The sequence below is a fragment of the Balaenoptera ricei genome, chromosome 8, assembly GCF_028023285.1.
Source record: "Balaenoptera ricei isolate mBalRic1 chromosome 8, mBalRic1.hap2, whole genome shotgun sequence".
In the NCBI taxonomy this organism is placed as follows: domain Eukaryota; kingdom Metazoa; phylum Chordata; class Mammalia; order Artiodactyla; family Balaenopteridae; genus Balaenoptera; species Balaenoptera ricei.
Window position 1 is genome coordinate 2,101,014 of NC_082646.1, and position 17,499 is coordinate 2,118,512.

The 17,499-nt window shown below is 46.9% G+C and overlaps 1 protein-coding gene across 3 annotated transcripts in view; it reads right to left on the minus strand.

The window, feature by feature from the left end:
• NTM (neurotrimin) overlaps positions 1-17,499 on the minus strand; it is a 403,155-nt gene that overhangs the window by 120,271 nt on the left and 265,385 nt on the right. For all 3 annotated transcript variants that reach the window (XM_059929219.1, XM_059929221.1, XM_059929222.1), the window contains exon 3: positions 2,939-3,064. In XM_059929219.1, coding sequence (XP_059785202.1) covers positions 2,939-3,064 — 126 coding nt within the window. The remainder of the gene's footprint in view (positions 1-2,938; positions 3,065-17,499) is intronic.

A 17,499-nucleotide genomic window follows, 5' to 3' on the forward strand; every position in this document is an offset into this window, starting at 1 on the left:
GATGACAGCTCTGATCTCCAAGTAATCAGTCACCAAGGAAGCGGCACCCCGTGAGCCCCGGGGTGATCAGTTACCGCGTGGCATGTCGCGTCAGTTTGAATCTGGGTTAGCTAATCCAGACCGCAGATCTGGGAAAAGCTGCTCGTCTAAATTACTCTGATCCACAGGTAGATTCTGATTATCCTGCTCCTCTCCCCTTGATCCATCTTCTGTTTCCATAGCAGCTGAAACCCCAGTAAAATGGAAGCATCAGGTCAAGTCCCCTGGGGAAATGAGGCGGCTGATGGCCAGGAGAGAGGGAAGGACGCTAGGGCGCAGTGGTGAGAACTTCAGCAAGAGGAACGGAGAGGCGCCAGTGCAGAGGGAAGACAGAAGTGATTGTGAGGAGGAGAGAGAGAAGAAAGAAATGACGATGTGGGATGAAACAGAAGGAGACTGTGTAGGAGGCTGTGAGAGACAGGAAGGCGGAGAACAGAAACAGAAAGCGTGAAAGGACAAGAGGAAAAGAGGAGCTGTACGGAGGAGAAGGGAAAGAAGAGAAAAAAGGGGAGGGGAGGGGAGGGCAGGGGAGGGGAGGAAAAGGAAAGGTGAGGCACCCAGAAAAGGACGAAGAGCTGCAGGGCCAGAGGAGGGATGAGAAAAGACATCAAGCAGGACACAAAGGGGACCTGCAGGATGGAGGGGGCGGTGCCACCTGACAGAAGGAAAGTCCATGTACCTGGGATGATGAATGTTTGCGTATGCTAAAGGCACAGACCGCCCTGGAGTCCAGCGGCACTGAGGTCCCGGCATTAAACAGTGATGAATGGTGTGCACCATGGACCAGAAAGTCTGTCCATCTGGATGCCCCACCCTGGGATGTGCCCCAGGGCCAAGTTCCATCACTAACAACTTCATGCACAGTGAAGCCTCCTCCCAGACTGTGGGCCAGCCCACGTGTAAGGTCATTTCCAGTTGAAAGATGGGCAGAAATTCGAGCGTCTTTCTGCTTTTTGCTCATGGCGGTAGTGTCAGGAGCGGTGGCTAAGGATGGCTCCCAGGGTTTCAGGCCAAACACAGTGAAAACCTCACCCCTTTTCTGAAAACCTCCGTAGGGCTAACTGTCACCTGAGAGAGGGAATTTGGTTTCTGGGGCCCATGCATAGTCTTCAACTGGCTTTTTTTTAATGTCCAGGTGTAGTAGACCTGTGATGCACTGCCTTCTTCAGGAACAAAGGATGCCTGCCCCAGGGGGTGGACGGACAGCCCTCGGCTGCAGCCCCTCATGGGGACCGTCTCATATGAAGAGAGGTGCCTGGCCTAGGTCACAGCCCTTCTGGGGACAGCCCGAATTCCCTGACCTCGACTGTTGTGCTGGCATAAAAGGCCACCCCCATAACCTCAATAGAGGACAATTCATCCTATCTTCAGAACGCCCCACAGGGCTAGTAGAGATGCTTCCCTGGTCATCATGGCAACTCAACCTCTCCCTCGGCCTGACCCTGCCTCCCTCCCTCCCCTTCCACAGGCTTGATCCCAAGGGCACCTCCAATAAACTTCTTGCTTGCCAGTCACCTTCTCAGGGTCTGCTTTAGGGGGACTCAGCCTGAAACACCCAGCAAACCACGCCGGTGGCGACTTTAGCATCTTTATTTTTATTGAAATCTAGTTGATTTAAAATATTGCGTTAGTTTTGGGTGTATAACAAAGTGACTCAGTTCTATATATATATATATATATATATATATATATATATATATATATATATATATTCTTTTTCAGATTCTTTTCCATTATAGTTTATTATAAGATATTGAATATAGTTCCCTGTGCTATACAGTAGGTCCTTGTTGTTTATCTGTTTTATAGTAGTATCTCTTCTTTAGCCTCTTTAAACCTGCATGACTCAGCAATGCACTTACCTTCATACATACATGCAGGCATACACACACACACACACATATATATATATATATGTACATAAATATATTCCATGTTAGCCAGATATAAGCAGTGAAATGAAGGATGTTTTTCAGGTCTCTGCTCAAATGTCACCTTGTCGAAGGCCTTTCCTGACCAAACCTCTTGTCCTTCTGTCAATGTATCCTGCTCTATTTTCTCATCCTTATCACCACATATTATTAACATTATTATTTTGGTTATTCATCTCATGAGAATGTGAGCTCATGAGAGCAGGGACTTGTCTGTTCTGGTCTATTGCTATATAAACACTCAGTAGACATTTTAGAACTAATGAAATAATGTAATGCACCTCGCATAAAAGCTAGCTTAATAATAAATGGCATGTTGCCTTAAATTCTAAAAGTTTAACGTTCAATCCGTGAAAGCACAAAACGACACTTAGCCCGGTCTGCAAAACATCTAGACGTTTAGACAAAGTGAATTTTGCAATTCAGTCACACATTAAGTTGTATTTGTTACCTAGGATTAATCAGAGTAAAGCAACAAGAAAACCACAAAAGGACTAATGGCCTAGCGACCGGATATTTGGCCCTGTTGAAGCAGCACGGACGTGGAAATTTTCCTTGTAGGCATATGGCCATCCCAAACCCTCATCTATCATTGTGTGTTTGTGTCTTCTCTCTCTTACAAAACAGCCAGCTGAACAATGCCACCAACACCAAGTAGATTCCTCCATCGCCAAACGTGACCAGGAAAGTCGCCCCGAACAGCTTACCACCACTTCACCCAGAAACAACTGGGATTAATTTCCCAGGGACTGGAGACATCCTCCAGTGTGATTTCTGAAATCTCAGAGGATATGCCTGTCTTGCACTGAGAACACTGATATTCTCTGCCAAGCCATGAGCATCTTGTTATCAGGCCACCAAGAATGGGGGACCCTTGGGACCAAGTCACCGGCGCCATAACCTCCTGCCAAGGCCAACGATTCTCCCGCTTCCTCTCACAACACGATACACCAAACTGCTTCTCTCACCTTTGGGGGAGATGTGTCTCCAAGTAACCGTAGGCTCTGGTCGACCCGTGGCTATGCAGGTGAGGCTGATATTGTTGCCTTCGTTGATGGAGATATCGGAAGAAATCTCTACAATTTTGGGAGATACTGTGGAGACAATACAGGTAGAAGGAAAATTAAAATCCTGCTGAAACATTTCTTTGTTGTCTTCAAGTGGTAGCTGGCAGAATAACCCAGGGATGGAAATATTGGGGCTATAGAGTCAAGGATGAGGAATCAGAGGAATCACCTTACACGTGAAAGAAACGTCTCACCTTGACTTCAGCTTCTATTTCCTCCTATTTACACGCAATGTCAGAGGGTCTGAAAGGGATGGTTCCACTGCAGCCCCACAGGCACTGTTCTAGCCCCCCACCCTCTTCCGGTCTCCACTCTCACCCACACCCACCTCCCACTCCCGCTCCACACCGCGTCACGGCCGTCTTTATATGATGCACTTCTGATCATATCGCGTCTCTGCCTAAACACTTTCAACCGTTCCTACTGCCCACCTGAAAACACCCAAGCCCCTCATCCTAGCAAACCAGGCCCTTCGGAATCAAGCCCGAACCTCTGTTTCCGATGACATCCCTGGCGATTCCACCTCTACTTACCCTGTTGTCATCCCCAACTCATCATGTCCTTCCTGGTCAGCCTGCATTTGGGATCTATATTCTTCCTTCTGTCCTTCCTGGGAAACTCCCAGTCATCCTTTTAGACCCAAATCAAATGCCATTTTGTCGCAGCTTGCCCTACCCCTACTCCCTCTGACCTCCTGCACAACTCAAAGATCCTGCACCCAGATATGTTACATGCACCTGAGGGGGAGTCAATCAGACATGACAGACTTGGCCTCTTTCTCTCTCTGTGTCTTAGATTAATCCCCCCAAAGGATGAAGAGGTTCATCCCAACTGTCGATTTGGGGACAGAATCCCCCAACTTTGTTTAGTCTTTCGTTTTGGAGCCAGGGTTTCCTTAGGAAGCTACATTATATTGTGCACTTTCTCATTCATGTTTTACAGGACGGCATCCCACGGAGATGAGCACAGCCAGTGGTGTGCATCTGTCTCATTCTGGGGCTCAGAGCTGGAAGCTCATTGTTACTGCACATCTAAGCCCAATTCTCCAGTATCACCTTTACCACTAGCGAATGTGATGCTTGACCATGACATGACTACTCATTTGTCTTGTCTGCCAATGGGTTTATAAAGTAAGGGTGTCTTTTATTGGCCCCCCCCAAACTCCAATTCTTGGCCCTTATCCCACTGTGCTGTAGTTATTTGCATAGCATCCCTCATGCCCTAGACCATGAGCGTTTTTGATGGCTTGAGCCGGGTCTTACTTACATTTATATCCATAGTAAAAACGCAACACATATTTATAGGATGGAATTATAATGGTTGTTCATGTGAGCCACCTCCCCACCCGGCTACATGTCTGCGACAACCTCAGAACCGGGCCGTTAACACGAGCCATTTCAGTTCTACTCACACTGGTTTTGACACATTAGCTCTTTACAGGTTAAGGGGCCCCTCTGTCGGGTTCTATTAGGCATCTTCAGGTCAGGTCGCCTCCTTGAATCAGCATGCCTCTGAGCCACCCCCGTGTGCTATTCCAGGACCCGTTATCCCCAGGACACAGTGCCATCTGGCCTGCAGGAGACCCCAGGCAAGCTGACAATCACCCTTATTCCCTGGATGAGACCAAGGTCATGGTGCAACCTTCACAGGAAAATCAGATCGGTTGGAACTTTCCGTGCTGGTCTTTCCTCTCCTGGAACCACTCATCACTCACTCCTGATTGTGCTGGATTTTTTCCTCCAGAAAGGAGGGTGCCGTGCGGATAGCTGATCTCAGCCTTTGTTCCTTTCCCTCCTTCTCCTGAAAGCTGACGTCCCATCTGTCTCCACACTGCGCCCAACCAGGAACGCTCATTAACAAGCGTGCACTGGACTTTGTTTTCTGAGCCCCAAGCCCTTGCTGCTGGTGTTGGTCCCTTCGCCTCTTTCTCCAACTGTCTAGACCTACTGGAATCATTCAAGGCCTGGCTGAGCTGCCACCCCTTCCACGAGGTCTTCCAGGCGACGTCCAAGGGGATGTGGCCTCTCCTTCCTGGAGACCCTGTAGCCTCCTCCACGGCATTAAAATAAACTGGCTTATGTTACCTTGTCTCATCTTTCTCCTTGGCTATAAATTATCATAGTATAAGATACTGGCCAAGAGCCTTGCTCATCTTTTCATTTTCTGCTGTCTCCAATACGGTCCCTTGCAAAGCAAGCACCAATTAATCATTTTTAGTCTTAAATCCGCATGGAGCTTCAGGTAGAGAGGCAACTGTGGTGTGATGTCTGTGTGTGCGAGTGCGCGTATGCCCTTGCACACACACATACCTGCATTCTCACGGATATCTGGCAGGACAGACACAATGGACGGTTGAGGTGGCCAGGGCTGGGAAGTGACCGCTGGCTCTAAGGCCCGGGACTTCTAAGACATTATATTGTGATTCATGGCTGTATCATTTTAAAAGCTAGACTGAACCTTCCGGGAGAGAAAGATACTTGATGAGTTAATGACTGGCCACTTGATTTGCTGACTGTCTGAAGGATCCAAATTTGTAAGCTCTCTAAGTTCTAGAATCATTTACATTTGATGTATTTTATTCGCAGAGTTTTAACTGGGACTTGCACTTCTTGAACCCCACCTCACCCCCAAGCCATACATTTGCCTGGCCCTGATCCTGCCCACCCTTGGCACTCACACAGCCTTGCCTGTTTCCCAGAGGACAGGCTGCCTGCAGAATGACTGTGCTGGCCTTGCAGACATCGCTTTGACTCTGCAGGTAAGTAATTTATTGATCTGTAAAGCACTCTGAGATGCTCTGCAAGGGATTATGTCACGAAAATGCCATGCAATAAAATAAAAAATGATGGACTTTGTGAACACAGGGTGATTTAGGGTTTGTAGCTGGAAGTGTGCTCAAAGTACATTTTAAGTGGAAATCAGGCAGGGTAATGAATTACTCTTGCTTTGGAAGGGCTTACTGGGAGTTCATTTTCCTGGCTTCTTACATGATAGCTAATCTGCTAATCATACACTAGAGAACAATGGACAGTCCCCAAGTAGAAGAGAAGGTAGTTTGGGCCAAGCTGTTGGCACAGTAAGTATATAAAATGAGACCATCACACCTCATGCTTGGAAGAATCATCTAGAATTGTCTCCCTCCACTAACAACTGGAACGTGTCCAACTCACGAAGTTGCAGTTGGTGAAACGCTTGGCCTTTCAATCCTGCCTCAGGGTGTAGCTTGAAGGTGGCAAACTGCCTCGAGATGACTTTGAAAGGTAAACCATTCATGGCATAGAGCTGAGATGGTTTGACCAGAGGTGCAATCCCAATCACTAGAACCAAGCTGGCACAGTGCCTAAGATGCTAGGAGGTTAGAAGTATCATCTTCCAGGTGGCAACTTCTAACATGTTGTCAGTATTTAAAATTAAAGTGAATTGGGGCTTCCCTGGTGGCGCAGTGGTTGAGAATCTGCCTGCCAATGCAGGGGACACGGGTTCGAGCCCTGGTCCGGGAAGATCCCACATGCCGCAGTGCAGCTAAGCCTGTGAGCCACAACTGCTGAGCCTGTGCTCTAGAGCCTGTGCTCCGCAACAAGAGAGGCCGCGATAGTGAGAGGCCCACGCACCGCGATGAAGAGTGGCCCCCGCTCGCCGCAACTGGAGAAAGCCCTCGCACAGAAACGAAGACCCAACACAGCCATAAATAAATAAATAAATACATAAATAAAAAATAAAAAAAAAAATTAAAGTGAATTGACCAGAATGCACTGTGGTCTTATCTTAGCTAATCCATGTTCATAAGAAAATTCTGACCCACTGAGATAGGGCTACTTACATTTTTATATTGTTTCCATGGATACCGCCTGCATCTCATCTCATCTCATCATGCAGGCGGTTGGAAACACACTAGGATTGCTTTGTTTTCATTCATTCACTCACACATTCATCCATCCATCAATAGTCCCTGAGCACTTCCTTATACCAGTGTGGTACTTAGCCCTAAGGGGCATGACGTCTAAAAGACACAGTGCTTCTCCTCAAGGAGTCCACAGTCTAGAGATGCAAAGACAGGAACAGAAGCAAACCCCTTTCGTGCATTGTGACATAGAAGGACAGATAAGGTTGAGGAAATGCAGAGGAGAGACACACTAGCCAGCCTGGAGATGGATGTCATGGAAAGCTCCTTGGATATGAGACATCTAAGCTAATCCCCGGAAGACAAGCAAAATGAATCAGTTCTGAGGAGGAAAGGCATTCTGGGCAAAGGAGGTGATGTTAGAAAAATAATATTATTAAGACTTTTGGTGGCCAGGCATAGTTATTAATGGAAGGATAGTTACTGGAGGAGACATGGCCAAAAGTCACTCAAACACTGAGTGAGCACCTACTATATACACACTGTGGCTTAGGTGTGTCCATGACGTGCAGCAATGCACACATTTTCTTGGCCCTCCATGAACTTACAATCTGTTAGGGGAAACAGTGCATATAAACGTCCCACTGTGTCACAGGGTTGTGTGGGACTGGATGCTAGAAGGTTGGTACAGACATTACACTCTGTGAGTTAGTAAGAGCGTGGGTGTCGGCACGGCTTCTCCTGGGCTACAGAGTTTAGTTTGGGTACCAACAAAAGAGAAACGGTCATGTCTGCGGAGCAAGTGAATCTGCTTCAGGTGGGACAGAAGTGCATGGGCACGGTTGGGAAGGCAGAAATCCAGGATGCGTGTGAGGATACAAAGTCTACTCAGCACCAGAGGTGATGGAGAGCAGTGGTCCAGATCCCGGGTCTACTACGTTCAAGTTGGGCAGCCTTGGCCCAGTCACCTCACCTCTCTGTGCGTCACGTCCTCAGGTCGTGAAGCCACTTGCACGTATCTCACAGGATCCTTCTGAGGATTTAGGGGTAAGTTTATGAAATGCACTTACAGGGGCTCTAAGCAATGCGAAGTATGCAGTAAGTGAGTTTTCGTATATTGTGTGCTTGGCAGACACGTATGTCACGTCAACACAGAATGGAAGGTGATAAATTCTAACCGACTCGAGGAAGAATGGGATACAAGGCCAATGAGGTAAACTAGAGCCAGATTACAGACCAGCCTGAATGGCCAGGTCCTTCCTGGGTTTTAACTCTATCCTATAGGCAATGGCAAGCATTTGAAATTGTTTAAAAAAGGAAATACTATATATAAATATATAATGAATATACAAATATATTAATATACTTTAAGCAAAATAAGCTTGTAACAATGTGTCAGAGGGAATGGGTAGACAGACACTGGATTTCTGAGAGTGATGTTCAAGGCCTGGGTTAAACCGTGGGCTCTGTAAGGGTGGAAAGAAAAGGATGGGTTTGAGAGCAATGCCGAGGACAAGCTGCGGGTGCCTGATGGTGCCTGGATGGGGGATTCAGGAACATGGAGTCAAATGAAGGCCATTTTGTTCAACAGCAGCTGGATGGCTGAGCTGGCAGATCCCTTATGTTATATGAATAACGTCTTTGGGGGGAGAACATTAGTGTGATTCTGTTTTAGACAGGCTGATGAGATGACAAGGGGCCAGCAGGGTGGCAGAACTATCCTGTTAGCAGCTGGGATCACACAACCAAAGGTCTGGGGTGAGTCTGAGACCTGCTAAGAGTCCATGATTCCTTAAGAAAGGCCATCAGCTTATTTCCACATTGATGGATGTGATGTCTCTGTGGACTTTTGAGGTCTGAATCTAGAAAGATCAGGAAGTGGTTAGATTATGTTTGGAAAGAAAGGCAGAGACCCCCTGAGCCATGCTTTCTGGATAGAGTTCCACATTGAATATATTATGTTAAGGTTTAATCCGGCTCTTATTGAATTTTAATTCAAATGTGTAAATAATTAAATAACATAATTACTAAAACAGTATTCTAGGGAACTTCCTCACTCTTCGTGTAGCCTCCACTGCCCAGGTGTTAAATTCTAATAATTATGTCATTAATAAATAGCAATTTGCTGTTTTTAGCGCACAGTAGATATCCTATGAAATCCAAATTGAGATGTTTTATTAAGCCCTTCACGGTCCCGTGGGGCCGAAGATGCACAGAATCGGCTTGGACCAGGTTCCTCTGCAAGACGCACGCAGATCTATGCATCCCAGGTTCTGCCTCTGGTGCTGGTGGCATGTCCCCCGTTCCCCCTGCCCCCCACCCACCTCCGCTCTGCAGTGAAGATCTGAGATGCCCATGGGGGCTCGGGACAGTTTCCACAGCAAGGGCTGCGCCACAGCTAAGGCCTTGGCACCTTTGTCTTTACAGAATTAAAGAAGCCGTCTGGAATACCCTCGACTTTCCTGGTGTCCAGACCCCAGAGAGACACCCAGGCCTGGGTCCATAACCTGGTGCATGCATGTCCACTCCACTGGCCTCCTTTCCTCCTGAAACACCTCAGGCCAGTCCTTGGTTCTTCATAGTTCCCTTCCTCCCCGATCTTCACTTGGCCGGGTCTGTCTTGTTCTTGAAAGCTCAGCTCCTCCATGAAGTCTTCCTCGACCGTCTCTCCTGAAGTAGAACTCCCCACACCAGACTGCTGCATATGGTCTGCTCTCCCAAGTAAAACGTTAGCCCAGCTGGTTGTCTTGTTCACTGAAGTGTTCCACGCACACCACGATGTCTGAACACAGTTTGTGCTCAACACGTAGTTTTTTGAATGAATGAATGAAAGTGTTTTGACAAGGCTGTATGGAAATGCAACTACGTCGAAATGACTGTATTTCCTCAACATCTTTGAATAGCCCTCGAAGACTCTCAGCATGTATAATAATGTCAATGGTTACTATTTATTAAATACCTGCTGTATATCCGCTGTTTTACATATATTGCCCTCACTTTATCTTACCCCTGCGTTAACCCCACAAGTAGGTATTATTTCTAAGAGGACCAACTGTCCTGGTTTACCAGGAACTAGAGGAGTCTCCTAGAACACAGAACTTTCCGTGCTAAAACCAGAAAAGTTCCAAGCCAGTGGAGATGCACTGGTCACCCTAATTGTTTCCTTTCCCACATGTGACAGATGAAGATACATCTGTTCAGAGAGGTCAAGGAAATATTCAAGGACACGCAACTGAAAATTGCAGAGTTCCAGAGTGTTTTCTTTGAATGAGGGGATAGATGGGTTAGAAAAACAACAAATGCATGTTGAAATTTGGATGCATACATAAAAATAAACAGAAACCAACTATATACGTATATGAGCTGAGACTGTGAATTTCTGGTGTGCATTAGAAATTTTACAGGAAGTTTGACTCCATTATTTAATTTAATCTCACAAGAATCCTATGAGGTGGTACTATTATTATTCCAATTTACAGATGAAGAAACTAAGGCTTTGTGAGCTCTTAGTGATGTGCTCCTGTTACCCAGATAACAAGTGTTGAAGGCGGGACCAGAATGCAGATTATATCTGATCCCAAATGTACCCTCTCCATAGAGAGTTCGTGCAGTGGAGTGCACACGCCCAGCCTGGGGTTCTCTGGGTCTGAGGTCTTGCTGATTCACCCTCCCAGGTGGGGCACCCTGCTTTTGCACCTCCATGTGACCACCCGTCTGCCCACAGGGCATCTAGGAAAGGGAGCGCTCTCTGTCATTCCTACAAGGCATTGTTCTCTATCAGGAGAGTGGGCGGGAGGTTTCATCAGTATGTTTTGGACCATCCACAATTTGCAGGACTATCTCCTCTTGCTCCCTCTTCCATCACTGGCACTTCCTAGTCATCCTCCTCCCGTTCATCGTCCTCCCACTGTGCTCTGGACCAGGGGGCCGCAGCTTCCGGGGAGCTTTCGTTGGAGGCAGGGCTGTAGCTGCTGCTTCCTGTAACCAGGGGTCCTAGCTGTCCCCGTATCATGACAGAGGAATGATCAATCAAACCCACTGCTGAGTCCACTGAGAAGTGTTTCTTTGGCTTATTTTGACAGAAAAGACTAGTCAGTCTGTCTTTTCTTCTTTCCCTTCTTCCTTCTTTCCAATACAAATATTTGTATAATAGGACACCAGTCTTGTGGGATCTGTGGGATCTCTTGAGAGAAAGAATTCTAAGCGTTGCATCAGAAGACCAGGCATATGAAGCCCAGACCCGACTATTACTCGCTGTAGAAACTCATGTAAATCATTTAACTCTCTGATTATTTTAGTTATATCAATACCTATCTTGCCTTTTTAAAACGCATGTTCTGTGGATCAGATAAAACTGTGAGAAATCACGTTTTAAACAAAGTACTATTCAAATGCGATTTATTAACGTTACTAAAAATGTGTACTTCTAGAGGCCAGGATGAGGCTAAATTTGGACGTTAGGTGCAGTGCGGGGCTGGGAGGCTGCTCTGGTTTAGAGGCTGAGATAGGCTTGCCTGCCCCCACAGGTGGGTGCTGACCACTTCTTCAGATGCGCTAGTGGTTCTGAGATAAACAGCATCTTGAAGTGAGGGCGTGGAGGCAGTGGGGGATGGAGGTCTGCTATAGGACCCTCCCCCTCGCCAGAACTGGGCTTGCTGCCTCCGCTTTCCAGAAGGGAAAGGTTAGAGTCTAGAGATTCAGAAGCCCAAATGAGAGCCTGAACATGCAGAGAGCTCCTTGATGACACAGCCTCGGGTGGCTTGTTAGTTCTTTCACCAGAATCATTTTGTCATTTCTTACATCTCATTCTTTCTTTCTCTCCATACTAAAACCATTCATGTTTGCGGGGGGAAATCAGGAAGCCCGGGGAGAAAAGCTAGTGGTTTATTAGGGATTAGTCATAAACCACTGGTTCTGAAGTTCGGAATTTGTTCCTTTCAGGATCAGCTGAAATGTGGAAATTTTTATGAGCTCTGCTCCCTGACCCAGTTTCGTCATTCCTGATAGAGACGTTGGAGAGGAAAGTAAACACCACGCAGGCCCCACTCCACACTTCCCTGCTTTTGGGCATATTCGAGTAAATTGAATTTCACGGCAACCTACTTGTCACCATCGGTGTTCCGTTATATTTGGTGACATCCAAGAAATTGCCGGGAATGCTCTCTTCATCAATTGTTTAATGGGGGGATGTAAGGTAATTATTGCTAATCACGATATGCAGACAGGGCGAGCTATTGTACGGCTCTAGTGTGATGGCGCCTGCTTTGGGTTGAAGGTACGTGGCGGCCTTCATCTTCCACACCCCCGATCGGGCCCAGCTCTTTAGGGACCAGTTCAGGAAGGGAGGAGAGGCGGGACGGGGAGGGAAGGACCATGGACACCCTGTACGCCGAGCACTTCGCCGGGGGCTTAACATTTGCTGCTTCCTTTTAAATCCTTTTGGTAGCTCATAGGCATTCCCTCCATTGTATAGTAAAGACCCTGAAACTCGGAGAGGTAATGCAGTGAACCCAAGGTCCTCATACAGGAAGTCAGGCAGACTGCAGATACTTGAATAAGGTGTCCCTACAAAACTCAACTAAAATGTACACAAACAGGTCCTCAAAGATGAAAATGATAGTACAAAAAAAATGGAATCAATTAAGAACCTGATTCAGCTCCCTGACTTCATGAGGAAAACTGAAAAAAAATTAAAAAGAGAAACCCAGAACAATATTACTTTTTTATTATTCCTCATGGAAGAGAATTAATATTTGTCATACACCTAATAAGTACTAGATACCGCCCATTTATTTTCCTATTTAATCCAGAACACTGAGGCTGTAACCAGCTCCTAAACTCCTCAAAGCCAGTGAGCTAGGAAGTGGCAGATCTCAGACCTAAGCTCTGCCTACGGGGTTTTGGAATCAGATGACATATGTCCTATAACTGAAAGCACTTAGTGAACTGCTTACCACGCTGCAAGGAATGCTATTATGATCAAGATAACGCAGAGCCCAATCGATTCCAGGTAAAGAGCATTACTGCCTGCTGTAAAAGCCAACCCAGAAGGGCTGACCAGGGTTTCTGGACCGTACCCCTAGGACAAGGTTTCTTCACACGGTCTCAGAGGTAGTGGCTGGCAAGATGCTTCCGGTCCCTCCTGACTCTAATTTCTCTTCCCCAGGAGGTGTCTATTCCTGCTGGTCGCAGCAGCCAGAGCCTTGCCACATCCTTGGAGGCCCTGCCTTAAAGCCTCTTCACGTGGATTCTTTTTCTGCCTTGGCATCCAGCATCTTCCAGTGGCTCTCACTTTCCAAAGCAGGCATGCAGCTGATGCCCATGAAACTCGAGGGGCCAGTTAAGGACAGCTACCCAGGTGTGAGTGCCGCTCGTATCGTACCCCAGACCCCATCCTCCAGACACGCTTTTCCACAAGCTGTGGAAGATCTGCAGAGAAAGGAGACCCAGCCCCCATCTGGCTCAAGACAACTGCGGGCCCCCCAGGCAGCCTGGGCCTTAGCTAGAGGGACCCTTTACATACTTCAGTTTTAAGTCCTCCATTCCTCTGCTGCCACTGCATTTTTTATGTATTTTATTTATTTATTTAATAAATTTGGACTTTTAAATTTATTTATTTATTTATTTTTGGCTGCGTTGGGTCTTCGTTTCTGTGCGAGGGCTTTCTCCAGTTGCAGCAAGCGGGGGCCACTCTTCATCGTGGTGCGCGGGCCTCTCACTGTCGCGGCCTCTCTTGTTGCCGAGCACAGGCTCCAGACGCGCAGGCTCAGTAATCGTGGCTCACGGGCCCAGTTGCTCCGCGGCATGTGGGATCTTCCCAGACCAGGGCTCGAACCCGTGTGCCCTGCATTGGCAGGCAGACTCTCAACCACTGCGCCACCAGGGAAGCCCCCTGCCACTGCATTTTTAACAGGGGTCATTTTTCTCCCGATTCAGGAAGATGTAACTCTGCCCCTTGGATGTCCTTCCCTCTGCTCAGAAACCCACTGTGTGGAGAGAAGAACGGTCTTTCCACAGTAGCACTGTCAGCAGACCCCAGGATGAACTTCACACTTTGCCATCCTGAGAGTAAACAATATGCAAATGTGCCCGTACATGTCACCATCATCTCCCAGAGTCCTGGAAATGATTTTCTTTGTTCAGACTCTCCTCGTGCCCTTAAGAGCTGCCCAGGAGAGCAGGTTCCAATCATTCCCTTCTCCCAGGCTGCCCCATCCAGGTCAGATGGAGGCAAAGGGTCAAAGGGGCAGGGCAAGGATGGAGCCCCCGCCTCCTGGGGGCCCTGTGCTCAGCCCTGCAGAAGCCGGCGTCTGCAGGCTGTCAGTCTGCTGGCTGCCAATGGTGCCAAGAGCACTTCCATTCTCAGCTGCCTTGGTGGATCATCCGCACTTCAATTCCGAATTGCCTAGAAGCGCTGGTAGTTATACACTCAAGCACCGGCTATAAAAGCGTGCGCAGCGGGGACCGTGCTGACTGCAGTGGGAAGGTGGCCGCAGTGTCCCCCCCCTCCCCACCGCCGTGACCACCGTGTGGTCCAAACTCTTCCACAGACTTTTCTCCTTCCCTCAAGCACCCTCAAGGTTAAGTTCACAGGAAAGTGGACAGCCCGAAGCAGAGTTTCTGCCTCTCTCCATCCGAGTAGCAACGGTGCCAACACTGAAATGAAGCTGTGAGTTAGACCCAGTCTCCCCGTGACCATCATCTTTGGCAATAATTAAGGCTAGTGGAAGGAACATCTCATTATCTGGCCTTGAATCCAGAGGCCCAGGAAGTGGCCCCACTGCTGTGCAAAATAACTTGTCAGTTGGTTTTCAGTGGAGTTTTTGTTCCGAGGCCTTATTGCCACTAAATCCCTCATAAAGGTTACGGTCTGCGAACAGATCAAGGTGAAGCCTCTTCCCCTCTAGAACGAGGGGTGGAGATGCAGGCTGGTCTGTTTGAATCTACAAGTCCTTAGCTCTGTGAATCCTCCTGTGAAATGCCAGGGATCCGGGTCCAGGGAGGGAGCGCAGTTGGAAAGAGAATAAAGTTCCAACAAGACTTCTTGTTAATACAAAGCTTGTCAAACACATCACCTAGAAACACCGAATGTCTTTATTAGATTCCTTTATCTCCCCCTGAGACTGGGGGATGCCACTGGTTGCTTCTCGGTGGGGATGTCATCATCCAGAAACTAATTAAAGGCTACTCGGGAAACTGGGTCTCTCACACTCCGGAGGACAAAATGCATTAGCTACCTAAGTTAAAAAAATATCACAAGCGAACTTTATATCAAAGAGGGCAAGCTGGGAATTTGACAATAACTCTCTTTCTCCCTCATCAGCCCACAGCAGGCAGAAGTGGGCCCATCAGGATGTCAGTGAGTCTTGACAGGAGGCCGCCGGCTCCTTGGCACCCCTCAGGAGGGGAGCTCTCCTCTCCTTACGGGGGGGAGGAGGGCACCTGACCACTTTCTGCGGGACATACAGTCGCATGGCCTCCTTGCCAGCATCCTCCCTCACCCATAAGAGCTCCAAGAGGCGTGTGTCTCTTAATAACACTCATCTGTGCACATGAAACAGCATCACCTTCTCCTGCTTCCCCAGGTTATCCTGGGGATTCAATGAGGTCATACACATCAGAGCCTAGAATAATACTGGGTATACAGTGTGTGCTCAGTAAAGGATAGCAATGTGGCCTCCTGTTATCTTTATTTAATTGTTCAATAGACAAGGTCACTTACTATGTCCCAAAAAGAGTTCTAGATTCCTCACCTCCTTCTCCTAATTGACCCATCCTAGTTAATGACACCATCATCTACCTAAGTGTCCAGGACAAAGACATAGGAATCATCCCTCATTTCTCCCTTTCCTTCAATTTCTACATCCAGTTATTAAGTCCTGTTGGCTTTATTTCAAAAATAACCCTCACGCTGCCTTGATACATTCTCTTCCCTCCTTTATTCTACATTCCATTTTCTGCATCACAGGTGGACTAATTAAAAACCACAACAACATAAATCTAATCATATCACCCCCTATTTAGAAACCTCTCATGGCAGCTGACTGCCCTTAGAATGACACTCAAAGTTCACACTGTGTCTCGAAGACTCTGCATAGCTGGCCCCTGACAAACTCTGACCTTAGTGTGACTGCTTTGCCCAGAATTCACTCAGGTCCAGTCCCCGGACCTGCTGTCTGCCCCTGGAAGGTGCCCAGCTGGTCCTTCCTCCAGGCCTTGCAGTTTCTGTTCCCTGCCTGAAATGCTCTGTCCCCAGATCTTCACGTGGATACTTGTTTGTCACTCAGTTCTCATTTCAGTTGCCACCTACTCTGCGTCCTTCCTGACCACAATATCTCAAAGAGCTCCCTGCCCCATCCCAGTATCTGCTTTAGTTATTTTACGGCTCCTATCCATTCTCTGAAGTTCTCATTCATTCGTTTAGTGTTGTTGTTTATCTCTTCTCATTAGAACCTAAACTCCATACTTCCCGTCTGTATCCCTGTCACCTAGGACAGTGCCCAGCACACAGTAGGGACTCAGTACATGCATGTTGAATACATGAACTTTCCCGGTCAGAATCAATTTCTCTTATCTTCAACCTCTCACAGTCCTTTGTTCAAAACACTCCCATACAGAACCCTCCTGCACTGTTGGTGGGAATGTAAATTGGTGCAGCCACTATGGAAAACAGTGGAGGTTCCTTAAAAAACTAAAATTAGAGTTACCATATGATCCAGCGATACCACTCCTGGGCATATATCCAGACAAAACCATAATTCAAAAAGATACATGCACCCCCTATGTTCATAGCAGCACTAATAGCCAAGACATGAAAACAACCTAAATGTCCATCGATAGATGAATGGATAAAGATGTCGTACATATACACAATGGAATGGAATGGAATATTACTCAGCCATAAAAAAGAATGAAATAATGCCATTTTCAGCAATATGGATGGACCTAGAGATTATCATACTAAGTGAAGTAAGTCAGACAGTGAAAGACAAATACCATATGATATCACTTATATGTGGATTCTAAAATATGACACAAACTAACTTATCTACGAAACAGAAACAGACTCACAGACATAGAGAACAGACTTGTGGTTGCCAAGTGGGTGGGTGGGGGAGGGAAGGATTGGGAGTTTGGGATTAGCAGATACAAACTGTCATATAGAGAATGGATAAACAACAAAGTCTTACTGTATAGCACAGGGAACTATATTCAATATCCTGTAATAAACCATAATGGAAAAGAATATGAAAAAGAATGTATATATGTGTATAATTGAATCACTTTGCTTTACAGCAGAAATTAACATAACATTGTAAATCAACTATACTTGAGTAAAATAAATTTAAAAAAAACAAAAAACACTCCCATACAGCAGATTATATTCTGCCTTGGTAACTGTTGGTATATGGACATTGCATCCTCGCTGGAATATGTGACCCATAAGGAAAGCTCTTTCATAGTTTTATTTTTCTATGCTTCACCTTTGCATGTCCCAATGTGGATCAGGGTTCCTTGCAGACAGGAGGGACACAACAAATGATTGTTTACTCGTATGTTTGAACTGAATTGTACTTATTAATCTTTCCTGTGGCCCCCTGGTAGTAGAAGACATATTTCT